Source organism: Perissodus microlepis, chromosome 22 (genome assembly GCF_051167445.1).
Source record: "Perissodus microlepis isolate ML-2025 ecotype Zambia chromosome 22, ASM5116744v1, whole genome shotgun sequence".
NCBI lineage: Eukaryota > Metazoa > Chordata > Actinopteri > Cichliformes > Cichlidae > Perissodus > Perissodus microlepis.
Genome location: NC_140481.1, coordinates 2,031,340 through 2,053,516, shown reverse-complemented (window position 1 = coordinate 2,053,516; position 22,177 = coordinate 2,031,340). Strand labels below are relative to the sequence as shown.

At 39.8% G+C, this 22,177-nt stretch overlaps 1 protein-coding gene across 1 annotated transcript in view; it reads left to right on the top strand.

The window, feature by feature from the left end:
- The first annotated feature begins 534 nt into the window (after window positions 1-534).
- The window catches only part of scin (scinderin), a 35,823-nt gene continuing 14,180 nt past the window's right edge, over window positions 535-22,177 (top strand). Inside the window, exons 1-9 of the mRNA XM_084919379.1 lie at window positions 535-821; window positions 8,758-8,912; window positions 9,848-10,009; window positions 10,888-11,037; window positions 12,647-12,739; window positions 14,449-14,581; window positions 14,698-14,786; window positions 14,939-15,154; window positions 19,927-20,048. Of these exons, the coding sequence (XP_084775505.1) occupies window positions 629-821; window positions 8,758-8,912; window positions 9,848-10,009; window positions 10,888-11,037; window positions 12,647-12,739; window positions 14,449-14,581; window positions 14,698-14,786; window positions 14,939-15,154; window positions 19,927-20,048 (1,313 nt within the window). The 5' untranslated portion in view covers window positions 535-628. The remainder of the gene's footprint in view (window positions 822-8,757; window positions 8,913-9,847; window positions 10,010-10,887; window positions 11,038-12,646; window positions 12,740-14,448; window positions 14,582-14,697; window positions 14,787-14,938; window positions 15,155-19,926; window positions 20,049-22,177) is intronic.

The window sequence follows — 22,177 nt, the reverse complement described above, 5'->3', positions numbered from 1 at the left end:
GAATCGATAAGGGAATCGTTTGTAAAAATGGCAAACAGTTCCAAGGAATTGAAACAGTGGGAACCGGTTCTCAACAAGAACCGGTTTTCGATACCCATCCCTAGTAATGATACTAACCAAAGTCTGATGAAGCGCATGTGTGCTTGAAATGCACCTGCTCTGTGCTGCACTCTGTTAAGCATGTGTTTGTATTTCTGTTATTTTTTAAAGATACTTCCCCTATTAATTTCTCCCCACATTCTCCACATTTCATGCCACAAACTTTTTTCCTAAAAGACTGCTACTGAAAAAACAATCATCTGCAAGGAGACACTTCCAGTTTCAGGTCACAATTTTAGTTTTACTACTAACAAGCTTGACAGTTTTTCTGTGGTTACAGAAAACCACATGAGCTTGTATGTGATCTGGAACTGAGCCACTTTTCTCGGGCATGTATGTTTGAGAATGCTGGTGTATGTTGACAGGACACGCCCACTTTGTGTGTATTAAGAGGGGAGAAAAGCAGAAGCTGAAACATTGCTGCTACACTATCAGTCAGTCAGTCAGCAGATCAGGCCGGCAGTGTGTTTCTGCTCTCAACGATCCACCCTTTTCACATCTTCAGTCAGATTCTCTGCAACAGCTTGACATGATGCTCGAGCATGAGGAGTTCACCAAAGCAGGCAAGAAAGCTGGCTTGCAGATTTGGAGGATTGAGAATATGGAGTTGGTCCCTGTGCCCGACAACTTACATGGGAGCTTCTACACAGGGGATGCTTATGTGATTCTCTACACTGTCAAAAAGAAAGAGAGCTCTTTTTACCATCTGCACTACTGGCTGGGTAAGTGACTAAAGCTCTGGACCTAATTCATTGTGTCAGTTTATTCTTCCACTCAGAATAAGGGAAATGAGTTATAACTGGATGTAATAACCTATCATTGGAAGAAGTCCTATTTCAGAGGGGTCCTCCAGGGTAACAGATAAATCTCAAATTAAATTCCAAGGAACCACTCAAGAGCTTCCTTAGAAGTTCTACGGAAAGAAAAAAAAAGTCCACAAATGTTCAAAGTTACCAACTCCAGGATGTGACACTATCTTTATAACACCTGTGAAGTTGATTCTGCTCTATTCCTTGAGAAATCACAAAATCATACAAAATCATACAATATTGCTTTATATACAGGTCAGACATAAGTTTTAACATCGTTTTTGCTCTGACCAGCTGATTTTGTTTAGATATTTTTTTTAATTTTTTTTCACAACATAAACAATAATTTTTGGTACTTTTCATTTTTCATCTTTAATTTTAATAACGTTTATGTTTTCTTATCATGTGCAACAGGTTAAAGAACCCTTCTTAATTTTTATTCAAAGAAATGTCTTATGCAGTTGGTGATCTAACTGCGTTGCTGTATTAGGAAGCTGTGTAGATAGCAAAAGCATTTACAGAGAAAATAATTTTCCTCACAGCTTTCTGAATGATCCACATTCAGCTATAACACACACTTCACTCTACACTGTTCCAGAAAATAGTAATGTCAAAGTATCTTACTGTATATTTTACAGTTTTGTCTTTCTAAAATATCATTAAATTTACATAAGCAGGCTGTGATTTTACATGTCAAAGGTAAAATAACATAACATCACTGTAAATATAGTAGAACACAATTTAGTTGTTTTTTAAATATATTTTTTTTTACATATGCATATTTAGATTGTAAAAATACATTCAGAAATGTATCATAATTTCACAAATATTTGTCTGTTATGTGAAAGAATGATCTGTTAAATTCAAATGTAATACTATGGAAGAATATATAAAATGATCGAAAATTAATGAGAATAATCAATAATTAAAGGAGTATTTGAATTATAATTTTGCTGAAAATTTCATGTCATCTAGGTCTGATTCAATAATTCAGAGGTAACAAGTGAAAATATAATTAATAGGAATAAAAACTAAAAAAAACATATAAAACATTGCACGGCCACGCTGTGCTAATTATATATTTTAAAAAATAAATGTAGAGGTAGGAATTGCAATTAATATAAATCTCAAAGTATTCACAACATTCCTGAACAGAAATAGGCCTCTGCACCTGGGGTGAGGGTGTGGCCTTGAAAACAATGTGACATGCCATTGGATGTTGGGACACATAATAACATGACGCTAAGCATCGGCCAATGAATGTGAACTAACAACCACAAGGTCGCGGGTATGGCAGCACTGTAGGAAAACATCCTAATATAAAAGTATTTTACTGCATTTTACAGTTTTGTTCTGTTCTTCTAGAATATCATTAAAGTTACGTAAATAGACTGATTTCACATTTCAAATGTAAATTAACGTTAAATCACTGTAATGTAATAAAACGTGATTTTCCTGATTAGTAAATGTATCTGTCTGTACATATGCATATTTAGATTGTTAAAATACACTCAGAAATGTATCATGATTTCACAAATATCTGTCCGTTATTTGAAAGATCGAACTATTGAATTCAAATGTAATGCTATGGAAAAGCATATAACATGATTCCTATAAGCTTGTGTTACATCACATAAGTATTATTATCATTGCTATTTAGGGCGATCGTGGCTCAAGAGTTGGCGGTTCGCCCTCTGATCAGAAGGTTGCAGGTTCGAGCCCCGGCTTGGACACTCTCGGTATTGTGTCTGTGGTCAAGACTCTTCGCCTACTGGTGATGGCCAGAGGGGCCGATGGTGCGATATGGCAGCCTCGCCTCTGTCAGTCTGTCCCAGGGCATGCAATCCATTATTATTTAAACCAACTGTTAACTGTATATTTCTGTACATTTACGTATTATGATTCATATTGCCACATTCATTGACCTTGTTTATAGGTAATTTCATTGTGGCTGTAGCTCAGGCGGTAGAGCATGTCATCTACTGATCGGAAGGTTGGTGGTTCCCCTGGCTTCCCCAGTCTGCAAATATCCCAAATATCCTTGGGCAAGATACTAACCCCAAATTGCTCTCCGATGCATCCATCAGAGTATGAATGTGTGTATGAATGTTACTTAGAAAGCACTTAGAAAAATGTGCTTGCGTGAATGGGTGAATGTACAAGTTGTGTACAGCGCTTTGAGTGCTCAGAAAGAGTAGAAAAGCGCTATATAAGAACCAGTCCATTTACCATTTACCATTGTCTGATCACGTTAAAATGTTCCTAATTTAATGTCTAAAAGCACTTGTAAAATTAGAATCCCATGTAAAATTAGCGCAACAAACTGTATTGTCATTACTGGAAATAACCGTATTTTTATGAGTTATTTTCTGTTATTTTACGGTAGTATTTTGGCGCCCCAGCTGCTGGAATATTACCGTCTTTTTAAGATGTTTTTTAAGATGTTTTTTTTAACAGTGTATCTAAATGCTTAAACTTTATAAAAATATTGTAGTGTCCTATCAGAATACCTGCCAACAATGCTGTCTTTGTCAGGTTTGTCATATAGACCAGCGGTCCCCAACCCCCGGGCCTCGGACCGGTACCGGTCCGTGAGTCGTTTGGTACCGGGCCGCGAGAGTTGAGGCTCAGGTGTGAAATGTATGGTTTTCAGGGTTTTTATCGGTTTTCAGCGTTATTTTGTTATCGTTTTTATCGTTAACTCGGTTTTCCTGGGTCTTTTCACGTGTGTTATGAATAAATCTTCTTTTTTTTCGGTACCGGTACTCGTTTTATTTTGTTGTATTTATCCGCGACACCTTAAAGGCCGGTCCATGAAAATATTGTCGGGCATAAACCGGTCCGTGGCGCAAAAAAAGTTGGGGACCGCTGGTATAGACCATCCCTTGACATACCCCTGCTCTGCTCCTCCTCCTCCTGCAGTTTACTTCACTGTTGGGACTAATTCATGAAAGTGCTACGTATTAAATATACACATGGCGTACTACACAGTATATATAGTATCTGTCATCATAAATTGGTAACCCACAACCCACTTAACGGATTGCACTCACATATGATGCTGGTCTGACTGCTTATGGACCAAGTAGAAGCTTATTGTTAGTTTTTGTTGTTACTTCACTGCTCCATTTTCAAGGACGCTTTATTGGCTACGTGACTCAATAGCTCAGTGAGTGAAATGTTGTAAAATCACAATGAGAAGGTGCTGCAAAGTCACCAACTCCATCAAGCTTGATTTGCATAGTTAAAAAAATATTGCAACAGTGAAATATGAAGTTTGTTGTTAATTTGCTGTGGATAAATGACTAAGGAACCAGTTTGCTTTCTTCAGCAACATGTCACCACTACTTCACACCTCAGGAAAGTTTAGCCAGAAAATCGGTCCTCGCTTGTTCCATACAATTACTACACATCATGCTAACAATAAGTGTGTGTATGAAGCTTGATATACTTTAATGCTGTGTGCCATAAAGTTTCCAAAACCTGAATAAGCCTTTCTCGAGCTGACAGCTCCGTCATAACCACACCTCATTATTCACACCTGGCGTTACCTGATCCCCCTGATAATCACACAATGATCATATCCAAACTAATCATTTACTGACAACAGCTGATTATCTTTTTAACATTGAGCTGTGGCGTTGCTCTTACTGCTTTTATTTATTTGCAGCAGAGAAGAAGAAAAGCCTAAAACACTCTTGGTTTTGGCTTGTCATTCTGCGCCACATAAGTTATCAGTAGCAGCATGTCATAGATATAAGAAATCTGTAATGGGTGTAACAAACAGTACATGAGTTCACACTTCAACACTTAGCGCTCTAGTTTAAGTTTTGGTGCCGTATCTCTTCATGCCTCCTTTTGTGTCTTTTGCACACTTCACTTGCAACAACTTTGCAAAAAGTAGGCATCGCAGAAAAGCGTATGTTGAGCTAGCTAACCCACACCAACCTACAGTTTTTGATTGGAACCATTTTAACAACAATTCAAAATGTGAAAGTAGTATGCTGAAAGTAAACACCAAATGTGTACTGAGTGACTCTACTCTACTCTACTCTACTCTACTCTCAACATTCTGTCTGGTGCTTGTCCATTAAGAACGATGGATATATACCAACAAAACTATATAGTATGGACACATTTTCTTTTTTCTATGTTGATATGTAGATGAGCTGTGTGTATGTTTGGCAGCATGTAAACATGACTGGACTTGCTTGAGTATATATATATATATATATATATATATATATATATATATATATATATACAGTGTTGGGAAGGTTACTTTTAAAATGTATTCCATTACAGAATACAGAATACATGCCCCAAAATGTATTCTGTAACGTATTCCGTTACGTTACACAATGACAGTAACGTATTCTCAATACTTTGGAATACTTAATATATTATCATGCTTTTTACAATAATAATAATAATAATAATAATAATAATAAATTTTATTTATGAGCGCCTTTCAAGTCACCCAAGGACACTTTACAATAGGATAAAACAACAACAGCGTGAATGTACTATTGCTGTGTGATTTATTACTATTACTGAAGGTCCGCGACTCCGAACTGTAGTAAAGGGACCTCTGACTAATACGGCGGGGTCCCTGTCGGCTCGTAGCCGAAAAATAGCTTTACTTTGGTGTGTGGGTCAACTTTTCTTGCGAGAGACAGAGAGAGGCGTTGAAAGACTGCTGCAACGGAACTTATTGTTTTCGGAGGAAAACACGAACACAGTGTACAGTCGAGTCTTAACAGCTTACTTACAGCTGGGCTCGTCAGGCTCTCTTCTTGGCTACAGTGGTTATTATTATATTTACATGCTTCCAGCTCCCGTTTTTGCTCGATGACAACTCGTACCTTTCCACTCCCCTTTTTCTCCCTCCTCGCGCTCACAGACCCATAACGTGTATGGCAGTCCATTCTCCCTGCAACACGGACTACACTGCCCATGATGCGACATTCTTTAGAGCTATGCTTGTAGCATTCTGCCTGTTAGCTTAGCACAACAACAACAACAACAAAAAGGCGCTCTCTCACCCAGGAAACACACAGTCGCAGAGAGAGAGAGAGAGCGTCGCCCTGTAACCATGGCAACCGTAACGCTGCCGCCTGGAACAACAGAACGTAGCTGTCAAACAAAACCCAAACAGTCCTGACCCGCGACAAAATGAAACAGGAAAGTACCGCAGTGTAATCCATTTATTTCAACAAAGTAACTGTATTCTGAATACCACCTTTTTAAACGGTAACTGTAACGGAATACAGTTACTCATATTTTGTATTTTAAATACGGCGGTACATGTATTCCGTTACTCCCCAACACTGTATATATATATATATATATATATATATATATATATTTGTAATACTTAGGGTGTTTATAAAAGTGAGGGATATTTGTGTGCTTTGATTTTCTGATTGAATAAAACATAAAAATCAAGTGAAATACATTAATTGTGCTTAGGGGTTCACTTCACCCGATTTTTACTGTTTCCTAAAAAGTTACATTTAAACAAAGCAAGTTGTTATATCTAGATGGCACTAAATGCTGCTCAGGTTTTCTAAGCTTCTTTTTTGTGACTTTAAGAAAACAAACAAGCTGAACAAACATTCACACACACATTGGCACTGTGATGGGTGCGTCAGAGAGCAGCTTGGGTTAATATAATGCCCAAGGATAGTTAGCGTGACAAGACTGGAGCAGCCAGTCATCAGTAGATAACCTGCTCTGCCTCTTTAGCTACAGTCACCCCTTTTTTCTGTTATGTAAAGGCCAAACCAAAATCAGAACAGACTGCTATTTTTCAATAAATTGTTCTTGTACAATTATCACAATGCTAGTAGTACACAGCAAAATCTCCAGTGTTAAATTAACACTAGAGAGTGTCTATATGGGTCCACACCTCTGAGTGTTAAATACAACACTGTTGAGTGTTAAATTAACACTTTTGACAGTGTTATATGTTTAAAAGTAACCTAGCCAGTTTTGAAGATTAACAATGGCTAACACTGAGCAGTGCTGATTTTCTAACACTGGAAAATAACTCAAAATGTTAGAAATATTCCAGTGTTAGAAAATCAGCACTGCTCAGTGTTAGTCCCAGTTTACCACTAAAATAGAGAGCGTGTGATTAAATAATCAGTCCCAGCTGCCCCGCGAGTCTCCAGGGCACTGCCTGCTGAACCCACTGCACCACCACTCCTCTGCATCGGAGCCTCAGACCACACCACGGTCACATACCTCTACCATTTGAACGAGGCCAGAGAGCCACTCGGCCATGTCTACTCCCCTTTATGTGAGCAGGAGAGGAAATCAGCCACCACCGTGTCCCCGGCCTATGGACCACCTCGAACTTAAATGGCTGGAGGGCGAGATGCCACTGGGTGATCTAGGCATTGGCATCTTTCAGTGGAGCCATTATGCATGGTCTGAACAGACAGGCACAGGCCTCTCTCAGACAGTTTCTGCCTGATGTACACAACAGAGCCATCAAACCCCCCCCCCCTTACCTGCTAGGACAAAACAGTGATGTGTTCAAAACGTCCTTATGCAGAATAAAAGGAAAGGAAAATTAGGTGTGTGGAGCAGGGGTTCCCCACAGAGAGCCTCTTTTACTGAGTCAGACAGTGGAGTGGCCAACATCGAGGTGACACACTGAGTGTGTTCGACCTGTGTTCAGTTGTCACAGCTCACTAGGTATAATCTGTTCCTAACCATCACAAATGGAAATGTCAGTGATAAGTCATCATGGGACCATCAAATGTTATCACAAAGGCTGATCTTAGAGTGTCGTCACAAGACTGTTAGTGGAAAATCTTCCATGTTCCAATCTTCCAGTTACTGAAGCCAGCAGAGTCTCCTGTGAAGCTGCTCTAGCAATTGCATCTGGCACTTGGTCTGGGCCACCACCACTTAGTCCCTGTGCATCACAGTGAGCTCCACCACCATCTGTGCCAGCAGCTGGTCTGGCAGGACCCGAAGCACACAGAGGCAGAGTTGCAGGATGAGTGTCCAGTTATGTACAATATCAAAAACCCCAGATCACACTCTTGTGAATTTCAGGATGGCCCTGGTTGCACCGCATTGACAGGCATTTAGGTTCACAAGTTTTAACAAACAATAATGTGTTTTTCAGGTAACTGTCAAGAGTTTTATGTAGGAAAGGTTTCAACTGTTTTCATTTTACCATAATGGTGATGCGTATCAGGCCCTTAGGGTAGCCATGATTCAGTAACAAGGTGGAGACCTATGCTGACAGAACAGTGGAGGTGACTGTGAATTTCAGAATGAAACCAGGCCACCATGAGTCTGCTCGACTGACCTGTGGTCACTGTGAAGTCTTTCCACTTCCTGGGAACCATCATCTTCCCAGGATCTGCAGTGGGAAGCTAATATCACCTCCCTCATCAAAACAGCACATTAAAGGACATTTTTCTTGTAGCAGCCGAAGAAATTCAACCTGTCAGTGATGGTGCACTTCTGCTTCTTCATTACTGAAGCCATCCTCACCTCCTCCATAACAATTCGGCTGCTGCCACTGCCAGAGACAATGGCAGAATACAGCACATCACCTGCTCTGCTCACAAGTTGATTGGCAGCAATGTGCTTTCTCTTCCAAAACCTAAATGTTTCCCTGGCCCCGGGGCAGGCACAAGAGATCACTGTTGACACCATCCACCCCAGAAATAAACTTTTTGAGTCACTCCATGCCTGATGGACCAGATGGAGGCAGGAGGCTCTGGTCCATCTGGAATAACACCTTATGACATTCGGCAGTTTACTTCAACATACAGCTGGATTGCTTAACTACTTTCTCACTGTCCTTATTTATTATTGACAGGAAAAGAGTGCAGCCAGGATGAGAGCACTGCTGCAGCCATCTTTACTGTGCAGTTGGATGATTACTTGGGTGGAAAGCCAGTCCAGTACCGAGAACTACAGGGGGTTGAGTCAACTGCCTTCACCAGCTACTTCAAAGGAGGGCTCACTTACAAAGTATGTTCATTCATGAGCTCTGCTGTAACATGCTGATCATTTAATTACAATTCTAGATGGCTAAAGCTCCAACTAAAGTGCCAACTTCATCATTGCATTCAGTTCATGGAGGAACATATGGTTATTTAAACTATCATCTTGCAGGAAGAATGTTCTCTGCTGTGCCCATAGTAGAAAAACAAATATAGTCTATATTCTCAAACAGAATTAAAAATATAACAGTGTAACTTTAGTGGTTCTGACAGTCGTTGTCCATGACCTGTTAATCATGTGAGGCGTCACATGAGCCATGGTGGGGAAAAGGGTGTACGTCAAAGGAAGTTCAGGATGAAACCACTGTGAGACCCTGCCCCACCCCATCATGTGGCCCATTGAAGTCACCTAAGGGCATGTGTGAGTGGGCATTGAAGCCCCTGGCTCTCAAGACTGTGTGGGTGCTGGCTGATGGTGTTGTCAGCCACTACCTCTGTATATGAAGGTTTTTTGACTTTGGACTTCAAAAGGGGAAAATGGCTTTTTCCTTTTTAAACCATCTGTTTTCTTAGTCCAAGATGTGGCATCCTCAAAAGAGTGTCGTTTGTGCTTTGAGTGGATTTTAAGAACAAAGGACACTTCAACCCTCCCTTACACCTTGCCTTAGGTAACCAAAGTAGTATACAACTTATACCATGCTGGCTTTTGCAATTTAAAGTTTATTGTTACTGTAGGCTCAAAAATATGACTTTACAGACCACTTGATTTTTTTTTGTCCTTTATTAACTAGCCAGATATTTTTTTAAGTTGACTTTATACCATAACATTGTACTCTGCAAACCCTGCTACATTATATTTGGGAACAGTGACTGGAAAGAAAGAGCAAGAGAGAGTAAGAAAGAGAAGTGACAGTGTAGTGTAAACAGAGAAGGTTGACAGCATAATATGTTCTCTGTCCACAGACAGGAGGTGTGGCCTCGGGTTTCAACCATGTGGTCACCAATGATCTTACAGCACAGAGACTTCTACATGTCAAGGGTCGGCGTGTTGTCAGAGCCACCCAAGTCCCCTTCAGTTGGTCCAGCTTCAACAGTGGAGACTGCTTCATCATTGACCTTGGAGATGTAAGGACAAACTGTTATATACTATACTGCCAAAAGTATTTCATTATCACTCATTTTACCTAATAGTACTGTCACCCCATCAGAGCACTTTGTTCTAAAAATGCTGGTTGACTTGTAATTCCTAGTGTATCTAAAAACAGAACGGGAGCCAGAGCCTTCAGCTTCCAGGCCCCACTTCTGTAGAACGAGCACCCAAATCTGGATTTGGGACAAAGGCACCCTCTCTACTTTTAAGTATTAAAAAAAGGTGTTTTTTTTTGTAAAATAAATAAATAAATTAATTAATAATAATAATAATAATAATAATAATAATAATAATAATAATAATAATAATAATAATAATAATAAAAGGGTCAATTTCAGGAGCTCAGGACATTGTATTATGGTACAGGATGCCACTTATGCGACTAGTGGTGTACTGATCCACAAAGTGGAAGGCCACCCAAAATCATAGAGCTGGGTCAGCCACATTCAAGCGTTACATCACAAAGAGCAGGGAAGATATGTTCTCTGGATCGATGAATCCCATTTCTCAAACTGGTAATCTCACTGGCAAGTCTGGGTGTGGCATTGCCAGGAACATGGAACTGACTGCATTTTGCCAAATGCAGGAAGGCTGATGGTGTATCCAAAGCTGATAAAACAGCTCTGGAATAAATTAGAGGGGAGACTGTGAGCCAAGCCTTTCTCGTCCAACATCAGTAGTTGACCTCACAAATGTGCTTCTGGATGAATGGTCAAAAATATAAAAACACTCTTAAAACCTGTGGAGCTATATTAAACCCTAAAGATAAAGAAGATCTGCAGGGAGAGTGTAAATTAAATAGGGCCCAAAGCCAAGTTTGTATTGCCTTGTCTAACTGTTGTTGTGTCAGCAGAAGATCTACCAGTGGTGTGGATCCAAGTGTAACAAGTATGAGCGACTGAAGGCAACACAAGTGACCAGGGGTATCCGTGACAACGAGAGGAATGCTCGTGCAGAAGTGATAGTCGTAGAAGAAGGAAGTGAACCATCAAAGTTAACAGATGTAAGTCCTATTTTATGGGTGTTAAGTTATTTTGCATTTGGGTTTCCTGTTCTAAATATATACACTACCAGTCCAAAGTTTGGACACACCTTGTCATTCAATGTTTTGGTTTTTTTATTATTATTTTAACTGCTTTGTACATTGTAGATACATACTGAAGACTACTTTGTTGACAGTGCTGCAAACTCTTGGCCTTCATGATGTAGTCCACCTGAAATGGTTTCATCTCACAGGTGAGCCTGTCAGGGTTCATTTGTGGAGTTTCTTTCCTTCTTAATGGGGTTGGGACCATCAGTTCTATTGTGCAGCAGTCAGGTTGGTGCACAGCTGACAGCTCTGTTTGACAACTGATAGAAATCATATTATGGCGAGAACCAATCAGCTAAGTAAAGAGAAACAACAGTTCATCATTACTGTAAGGACTGAAGGTCAGTCAGTCCGGAAAAAGCAACCTCCAGGCTGTGTGAGGGCTATTTGACCAAGTGCAGTCGCAAAAACCATCAAGTGCTACAATTAAACTGTCTGACATGAGGACGCCCCAGGAAAGGAAGACCAAGACTCGCCTCTGCTGCTGAGGATACATTCATCTGATGATGAGTCCAAAATCTGAGATCTTTGGTTCCACCTGCCGTGTGTTTGTGTGACACAGAAAAGGTGAATGATGGTCTCTACATGCATGGTTCCCACCGTGAAGCATGGAGGAGGTGTGATGGTGTCGGGGGCTTTGCTGGTGACACTGTTGGGGATTTATTCAAAACTGAAGGCAAGATGGAGTGCTGCACCAGATGGTCTGGCCTCCACAGTCACCTGACCTAAACCCAGTGGAGATGGTTTGGGATGAGATGGAGGAACAACAAGAGCTCAGCATCTCTGGAACTCCTTCAAGACTGTTGGAAACCATTTCAGGTGACGACCTCATGAAGCTCATCGAGAGAATGCCGAGAGTGAGCAAAGCAGCAATCAAAGCAAAGAGTGGCTACTTTGGAGAATCTAAAATATAAAACATGCTATGAATTATTTCACACTTTTTTTATTTACCACATAATTCCATATGTGTGCATTCATAGTTTTGATGAGAATCTACAATGTAAATAGTCCTGAAAATAAAGAAAAACCATTAAATGAGAAGTTGTGTCCAAACTTTTGACAGGTAGCGTATACCACTACCACTACCAGGTAGTGTGTGTGTATATATATATATACATATAGTACATGTATATGTTCTATATACACTATATGTCCATATAGCGTATACCACTACCAGTCTCTACATTAGCAGTGGACTTGAAATCAAACAACAAATATATGTTTGAACTGTAGACTAAACACCTAATGCTGACAGATATTTGTGTTTTATTCATTTTTTGTGTGTTGCTTCAGAAAACACAAGTTGATGAATCTACATATAAATGCAATAGTGGAAAACATTCACTAGTTTTTTCACATGTGCATTCAATTCATGTTTTCAACTCATTTTTATTTCTTTTGTGTTTGTTTATAGTTTGCTATATTTATGCTTTGGTTGAATTGTTTATTTTTGGATTTACTGGAAGCATTAATTGTTTCACTTCTTCTTTTTTTTTTTTTGCTTTTTTCTGGTGTTGGACAGGTTCTTGGAGACAAGCCACCGCTGTCAGAGGGAGGTGATGATGATGATACAGAGGCAGACATGTCTAACAGAAAAATGGCTAAACTATATATGGTACAGTATTAACATCAACAAACACTGAAAAAAATCGACAAAGATCTTTGTTGTCTAATAGTTAGAATGTTTCCCCAAACACTATCATAACTCTGAATCCTGCTAGCTGTGAAAAGGACTGATCAGGACAAACACGCAGCTCAATCGTTGTACCAGTTCTTTTATTTATGTATGTTACTGGGTCATTTACTTAGTAACTTCAAAGACATTTGCTGATAGCTGATGATACACAGCTGTACTTTTCTGTCTAGTCTAACAGCCTCAACAACATCACCTGAACGCCTAATTGCTATTAAAACTGTTCTTGTGTTTAGTCCTGAGAACTTCTTTAGGGAGGTCATTCATCTAATCAGCCTCCTCTCCAGCAATAGATAATCTATTAAGAACCCAGGAATCATCTGATTATCATCTAAATTTTGATTTTCACATCTCTACGCTCATCCAGTCTTGTTTTCTTGATCTAAGAGTCCTCTTTAAAAATTGTATTCGTATAAAGCTTTACATGGTCAGGCTCTTGCCTATTTAGCAGAAGGATTGAGACTTTATGACATTAGTCAGCCTTTCCCTTTATCTCCTCTTACAGAGCATCCAGAAAGTATTCACAGTGCTTTTCTTGTTCCACATTTTTTCATGTTACACCCTCATTATATTGTTTTTCACCAAAATTCAACAGTCAGTACCCCATAATGACAAAGGAAAAAACATTTCTTTGAAATCCTTTAAATGTATTAAAAATAAAAAACAAAACTATAACATGTACATAATATAGTGCTACAAGCACACCTCCTGTCTTTCTCATCTTTCTCCATCTCTGAGTGAAGTTAGTTCTATTTCTTTTCTCCCCCTGTGAAATACAGCAGCTGAACCTTTAGCTTCTTTATAACTATAAAGTTAAAATTGTATAACTCTGAATCCTGCTAGCTGTGGCTGATGATACACAGCTACACAGCAGATACAGCAGCTGGCCCTTTAGCTGCAACACCCTGTGAGGCAAACTGCACACAAACAGTTTGTGTTTGTTGAGCTGATAGAAACATTATATTTGAAATTACCTCCCACTTAAAAAAGTATTACTCCCTTTATGCTTGCTTGTCTCTAAATCTAGCTAGATGCTGAAGTGTCCCAACCGCAACTTATGGACACCTGCAGTCGCTCTGGTGTGCAAAAAACCCCAAACAAAACAACAAGACGGCCACTTCATCGCCTGACTTTGACACACAGTTTTGCATCTTTCACTTCTTTTTGTACAACATTCCCTGGTGGTTAATATGCAAACACGACTGCCTTAATGAGTTACTGTTACTGTCAAATCAGTTTGATGGCCCGCAATGACATGAAACAATAACTTGTAATAATAACCTTAAACCAAAAATAACGTTTTGAAAATGTACGAAGTAGAAAGTACAGAGATTTGCTTAAAGATGTAGGGAGTAAAAGTAAAAAGTTGTCAGCATAATAACTACTCAAGTAAAGTACAGATACCAGAAAATTCTACTTAAGTACAGTAACAGAGTATTTGTACTCCACCTCTGCATCATTCACACATTTAAACACATTCATATAAGAACTTTTTCTGTTTGTTTTCTATCTAACATTTGCACAAATTCTTAAATGAAGTCAAGAACCATCATGTAACTTTTTATTATTATTATTATTATTATTATTATTATTATTATTATTATTATTGTTATTATTATTATTATTACCAGGTGTCTGATGCATCAGGATCCATGACAGTGACTGTTGTGAAGGAAGAAAACCCCTTCCTGCAGAGTGACCTACTATCAGATGAATGCTTCATCCTGGATCACGGCAAAAACAAAATGATATTTGTATGGAAAGGTGCTCAAACAGTGTTAGCTAAGAGATTCTGGGACCTGCTTCCAATGGCTTGTTATAAGTGAAATAAGCTACCCAGTTTCATATCAGCATTGATTTCATCTATTTTTTTCCTGCAGGACATAATGCTAATCCCAATGAAAGAAAAGAGGCCATGAAAACAGCTGAGAACTTCATCAAGCAGATGGGCTACCCAGCAAACACACAGGTTTACTTTCAGTTTCACTTCATGGAAACTGGACATATTTTCATATTATTCTTTGAAAGTTTCCTGTAAGTAAAAGTACAGGACTATTGGAAAACTGTCCTGTATTGGAAATGGAAATAGTTCCAGTGATGTTCCTCCTGATGGTCCTGCAGATTCAGGTGCTTCCAGAAGGAGGAGAGACTCCCATGTTCAAGCAGTTCTTCCTGGACTGGAAGGAGAGAGATCAGAGTGAGGGTTTTGGGAAGGTGTTCACCACTGAGAAGGTTGCCAAGATTCAGCAAGTTGAGTTTGATGCCTCACAACTTCATGAGTCCCACCACATGGCAGCTCAATATAACATGGTGGATGATGGGAGTGGAGAAACACAGGTGAATGAACTGTACAAGTATGTCTGTGTATGTTCTCAGTCATCGGGGTCGTGGTAATCTGGACTTTTTAAAGTTTCTTGAAGAAAAGGAAGAAAGAAAGAGTGATCCTTACCTTTAAGTGCAGATGTACAGGTGACTCTTGTCCTGTCGAAGTGGCCTTAACGCTCACTCACATCTTGTGTGATTTGATCCCAATAGGGTGAGGCAAGGTCTCACAGTGATTTCACCCGAAACCTCTGCTGATAATGACCCACACGCTTTCCACACCTTGGCTCGTGCGATGATGCACATGATCGATAGTTGGTCAACAACCCTCTTAAGGCACAACTCCCACTAGGGTTTAAATACCTGAGACTCTCCACCATTTGGTTTTAGAACTGAAGAAGCTTCTCGGAGGAGATTTGAAACATCTTCAAGAAACTGAAAGAAGTCCTGTCTCTTCCTTTCCAAGCTCCTTAGAACTCTAAAAGTAGTGTCCATGTGAAACTATGCTGGTGTTTCACTTGTTACCTTCTCTTTAGAGTTCACCATCTTTGGGGTAATGTGGTTAATCCAACCGTTTTTGTTTTTTTCCTGTTTTACCAGGAATACTGTGGAGACACAGTAACAATTTCCCCCAAAAAATAAAAGAATAAAAATAATAAATCCGTCATTTCTGTGTTGTGGAAAAAAAAATTCAGTTCAATTCAGTTTTATTCATATAGCACCAAACAACAATTGCCTCAAGGCACTAAGATACATACACACTTTACTACTAAAAATATTCACTCGTCCATCTAAACCGTTGAATTCAGGCGTTCCAATAGCTTTCATGGCCACAGGTGTGTGAAATCAAGTACCTCAGCATGCATCAGAATCCTGGTTCATTTGTGCTTAAAGACTACTGACGACAGTGGGGATAAGACAGTGTTCAAATGGTGAGACGACTTACACTACCAGTCGAAAGTTTTACACCCCCGTTTTTCCAGATTTTTATTGAAAATTATGCAGTTTAATGTCTCATTGCACTCTGAAATGAAAGCATAGTACCAATAAGCAATTGGAATCAAATAAATCATGGAATCAGTTTATAGACCAAAGTGTATTCTAAACGTCTGACTCATCAGAGTAGCCATCTTTGCAGATATAACAGCTGAACACAGCCGTGGCTTCTGGCTACAACAGAAATCTAATCTTCTCCCATATCTGTAGCAGAAGTTCCCATAAATGTGGACCTTGTAGCTGCTTTGCTTTCACTCTTCTGTCCAGTTCATCCCAAACCAGCTTGATGGGGTTTAAGTCTGTGCTGGACACTCCATGTTTTCAAGCTCACCATCTTGTTCTTTGTTCCTGAGGTAGTTCAGGCACAGCTTGGATTTATGTTTGGGGTCATTATCTTGCTGTAGGATGAAGCCCTGACCAACTAGGTGCATACCAGAGGGTCCTGCATGGATGCTGTGGTAGCTGTTTTTGTTCAGGCTGCCTCTCACTCTGGTCAAGTCACCGATCCAGCAAACAGCCCTAGACCATCACACTTTCTCCTCCATGTTTGACAGTTGATGCCACACACTGTGGACCCGTCCTTTCACCTACTCGACGGCCTGCAAAGATCCTGTGTGATGAATCGAAGATTTCAAACTTTTATTCATCAGTCCATAATACCTTCTTCCAGTCTTCAGTAGCCCAGTCGTGGTGTTTCATCGCCCAGACAAGCCTCTTTGTCTTATTCTGCCATCTTAGGGATGGCTTTCTTGCTGCAACTCATCCTGTCAAACCTGCAGTTTGCTCCAGCTTCTGAGCCTTTTGATGGTGAAGGAAACTGGACTCACTGACACCTTGACTTTCTTTGCAGTTTCTCTGTAGGACAGACCTACATTTATAAGTGATGGTCTGTCTCTCTTCCAATGTTGATTGCCTTTTTCTCGCTATTTTTGTAGCAACACACTACTTTCTGCAGTACAATACTGTTCGACTGATGCTCACGAGGGTATGATACCACAGTGTGCTCCAACACTGCTTTCATGCAGACAGAGCGGGTTGGAACTAATCCAGAGAAGTTGGAACATCTGTAGGAACTTTCAGCACCAGCTTTCAAAGCTTGATCAAACTCCATTGCTGCAGAACAGCTTTAAACTGTTGGCCCATGTTGTGTTCCCTGAAAAAGACCTTTTAATGTAATTCTGAAATGTACTTTTTTTTTCAGTTTTGGGCAACCTTACCTTTTATTTTAACCTCTGGCAGTTCGCCACTTACCTTTGAACCATTTCAAACTATTCATTGGACTTGAACGACATGAATTGCAATAAATAACTGGAAAAATTGGGGTTTTCTAAAACTTTTGAGTTTCTGAAAATTGACAAGCAGCTGCTGGGCAGCCAACTAGTTAACAAGGAGACGAAGACAGCAGTTGTGGTAGATGTGGCAATCATCAGAAAGAAGGAGAAAAAAACACAGAAGCACGAGGGGCTATAGGTGTGCTTCAGATTGTGGCTCTGAAACTGCTTTACAGGGAGTGCAGAATTATTAGGCAAATGAGTATTTTGTCCATATCATCCTCTTCATGCATGTTGTCTTACTCCAAGCTGTATAGGCTCAAAAGCCTACTACCAATTAAGCATATTAGGTGATGTGCATCTCTGTAATGAGAAGGGGTGTGGTCTAATGACATCAACACCCTATATCAGGTGTGCATAATTATTAGGCAACTTCCTTTCCTTTGGCAAAATGGGTCAAAAGAAGGACTTGACAGGCTCAGAAAAGTCAAAAATAGTGAGATATCTTGCAGAGGGATGCAGCAGTCTCAAAATTGCAAAGCTTCTGAAGCGTGATCATCGACCAATCAAGCGTTTCATTCAAAATAGTCAACAGGGTCGCAAGAAGCGTGTGGAAAAACCAAGGCGCAAAATAACTGCCCATGAACTGAGAAAAGTCAAGCGTGCAGCTGCCAAGATGCCACTTGCCACCAGTTTGGCCATATTTCAGAGCTGCAACATCACTGGAGTGCCCAAAAGCACAAGGTGTGCAATACTCAGAGACATGGCCAAGGTAAGAAAGGCTGAAAGACGACCACCACTGAACAAGACACACAAGCTGAAACGTCAAGACTGGGCCAAGAAATATCTCAAGACTGATTTTTCTAAGGTTTTATGGACTGATGAAATGAGAGTGAGTCTTGATGGGCCAGATGGATGGGCCCGTGGCTGGATTGGAAAAGGGCAGAGAGCTCCAGTCCGACTCAGACGCCAGCAAGGTGGAGGTGGAGTACTGGTTTGGGCTGGTATCATCAAAGATGAGCTTGTGGGGCCTTTTCGGGTTGAGGATGGAGTCAAGCTCAACTCCCAGTCCTACTGCCAGTTTCTGGAAGACACCTTCTTCAAGCAGTGGTACAGGAAGAAGTCTGCATCCTTCAAGAAAAACATGATTTTCATGCAGGACAATGCTCCATCACACGCGTCCAAGTACTCCACAGCGTGGCTGGCAAGAAAGGGTATAAAAGAAGAAAAACTAATGACATGGCCTCCTTGTTCACCTGATCTGAACCCCATTGAGAACCTGTGGTCCATCATCAAATGTGAGATTTACAAGGAGGGAAAACAGTACACCTCTCTGAACAGTGTCTGGGAGGCTGTGGTTGCTGCTGCACGCAATGTTGATGGTGAACAGATCAAAACACTGACAGAATCCATGGATGGCAGGCTTTTGAGTGTCCTTGCAAAGAAAGGTGGCTATATTGGTCGCTGATTTGTTTTTGTTTTGTTTTTGAATGTCAGAAATGTATATTTGTGAATGTGGAGATGTTATATTGGTTTCACTGGTAAAAATAAATAATTGAAATGGGTATATATTTGTTTTTTGTTAAGTTGCCTAATAATTATGCACAGTAATGGTCACCTGCACACACAGATATCCCCCTAAAATAGCTCAAACTAAAAACAAACTAAAAACTACTTCCAAAAACATTCAGCTTTGATATTAATGAGTTTTTTGGGTTCATTGAAAACATGGTTGTTGTTCAATAATAAAATTATTCCTCAAAAATACAACTTGCCTAATAATTCTGCACTCCCTGTATGCTGCTCTTTGAGCCTCAGTGAACTTTAGATGGAGACCTCCATGTACTATAAGGAGCTTTCATGTCTTTACATTGGTGGCATTGATGTCCTTGTGTGGCCAGTTTATTATTCCACCTGAGTATCTGATGACTGGTAATCTGTATGTATTGATAGCATGGGTCTTATTCTTATCATTGAGATGGCTTCTCAGCACTTGTCTTAGCTTCTAAATTGGTACACTCCAGTGAGATCTTTGAGGTCTGCGGACCAAATGCTTCTAGTTGTCCCTAGGTCTCGATTAAAACACAGAGCAGATCGGACTTTTGCTGTGACTGCTCCGAAACTGTGGACTAAACTGCCTTTACATATCAGGACCTCTCCAACACTGGATACTTTTAAAACTCGTCTAAAGACCCATTTTTACTCCTTGGCTTTTAAGGCCAGTCAGGTCTGTCATTATTTTATTATTTTCTTATCCTTAATTTTACTTTCTTTTTAAATTTTATCTGATTATTCTATTGTACAGTACTTTGGTCAACAGTTGTTGTTTTTAAAAGTGCTATATAAGTAAAATTAATTTGCTTTGATTCTGGAGCTATTTGGCTGTAGGTGACATGATTCATGTTGGCACATGATATGAGGGAAGATGAGTTGACCTATTGCAACAGCAAATCAGTTTTTGTTGAAAATTATTATGGTATTACTAGAGAAATAACTATTCTTATTTTTCTCATTTTATAGATCTGGAGGGTGGAGAGCAGTGGTAGGGTCCCTGTTGATCCTAAGAACTATGGTCAGTTCTACGGTGGAGACTGCTACATCATCCTGTACACTTACAGGAAGGGGCAGATAATCTACACCTGGTATGAGTTCAGAAACTGAGCTACTTTGCATCCAATACACATACTCTGATTCTCACCACCAAATGTCCTGTCACTGCTGATGCTGGTAAAAAGTGGTGTACCCCCAGGACTAGTCGACCTTTAGGGCACACTCCAAATGGTCACTGGCCCTTTTGACACCATGCTATTTCCCTGCTTTCAGAAAATATGAGGGGGGGGTGGAGTCTCATTGTTATCTCTGTATTTAACTCTGAAGCAGCTGAAACTGAGCAGCCCCGTCCACTAACTGACCAGATCAAGTTTAACGGACTTCATATTATGCTCTGCTCAGTGTATATGTATGCCAACACGTTCTCATCCCAAAACGTAACATATTACAAAATCGACAAATCGTCTGTATGTTACGCTTTCGGAAACAGGAGGAAACATGAGGACCTTTTGGACTGAATCTACGCATGTACATTTATTGTGTTTGGAAAACACTATCTAACACGATAAAGGTTGTGGTTAAGGTTAGGGAGCATCATCCTATTGGATTCCATCCACAATCCGGCGTGTATCACAGGGACGTGGAAGGTTACCTTTCGCATTCCTATGGAGCGCCTCGGGACGTGGCGGTATGTTACGCGTCGGGAATGAGAACAGTCTCTGTATGCTATTCTCATTACCAAGCAAGATGAAAGGACAAAGAATCCAAAATTGAATTCCAACATCATTAGTAGACCAAGGGAATAAAACATCTTCAGGAAAGTGATAATGAAATCAATCAATGGAATAAAATCTGGGGGAGCATATTTTGGAGGGAGACATTAAAATAACAATCTGCCCCCTAAAGTTGAATCTGTTCATCTGGACGTAGCGTTCAGTCACTCATTCAAGTGTCTTCTTTGGTCTAAGGTGATTGCAGGTTTCCCCAACCATATAAACAGTACATTTGCATAATGACTGAAACTTGCACCTGTAGTCTGCAGTCAGCTGAGACTGTAGAAGTCACCTGGATGAGTGACAAAACATTTCTCCCACTGAAAACGCTACGTCCAGGTGAACAGAATCAACTTTTTGGGATTTCCATACTTGGATGATTGAGCATGAAAAATTGTGAGACAAGGGTATCACAACAGTTTGTACACTGACTAATAGGGGACCTTTTAGAAGGTTTGCAGAATTACAAAGAGGATTTACAAGGTACAAGTAAGGGATTACTGTTTCAAAAAAAAAACTGAAACGGGAGAATTAAGGGAAGTTGACATATTAATTGACATCCTGAGTTATGCCTAAAAGAAGAATACTACAAGTAACATTTTGAAATATGAGATTCTCTATGTGATTTCTGTCTTTTTAACCAGAATGCAGGTTTTTTATTGTTTTTCTTAAAAAGGAGAGTGGTATCTATGTAATAGTGATGTGTCGGTCGCGAACGAAATGGTTCTTAGAGCCAGATCTTTGATGTGAACGACGCGAGCCGGCTCCTTATCGCGAGCCGTGGTTTTTTTTCACACAACTATTTTCAGTTGCGGATGATAAATGATACAGAAAGTTTATTCATGCAGGCCCATATGACAGAGAATGTGCATCTTCTTTTTGTTTTCATATTATAATTTATATTTAATTGTGTTGTGGTTTGCAGTGTTTTGTGTTGTTTCACTTTAAATTTGTTTAAAGGGAAAAAGCAGAATAGTTAAAAGTTAAAAGTTGAAATGTGAATAGTTGGTTTTTGTATTATATGATTTATTTATTACATTTTATGTGGAGCGAATAAATAAAAGTATATTTACGGTGGCCCCGAGAGACAAAGTACGTACAAACTCCAAAACACGTAAAAACTCAGAAGCACATAAAAACTCCAAAACACGTACAAAACACAACAGAAGTGCTCCAGGACACTAGGGCGCAGTGTTGAGCTTTTGTTACCTAGTGGCTACACAAGCCAGGAAGTACCAATGACCGGATTTGGTGTGTGGTAGTAACAGGTAAATGAACATTTTTTTGAATTATTTGAATATATATGAGTGCTTGTGTATAAATACACAAACAATACACATATGCTTTCAATTGTGTAATTTAAGTGATCTAGGTAGCTCTGTCTTGGAAGTTCAGTTAATGCTAGAAATGTGTTTTGGAGTTTGTACGTGCTTTGTCTCTAGGGGCCA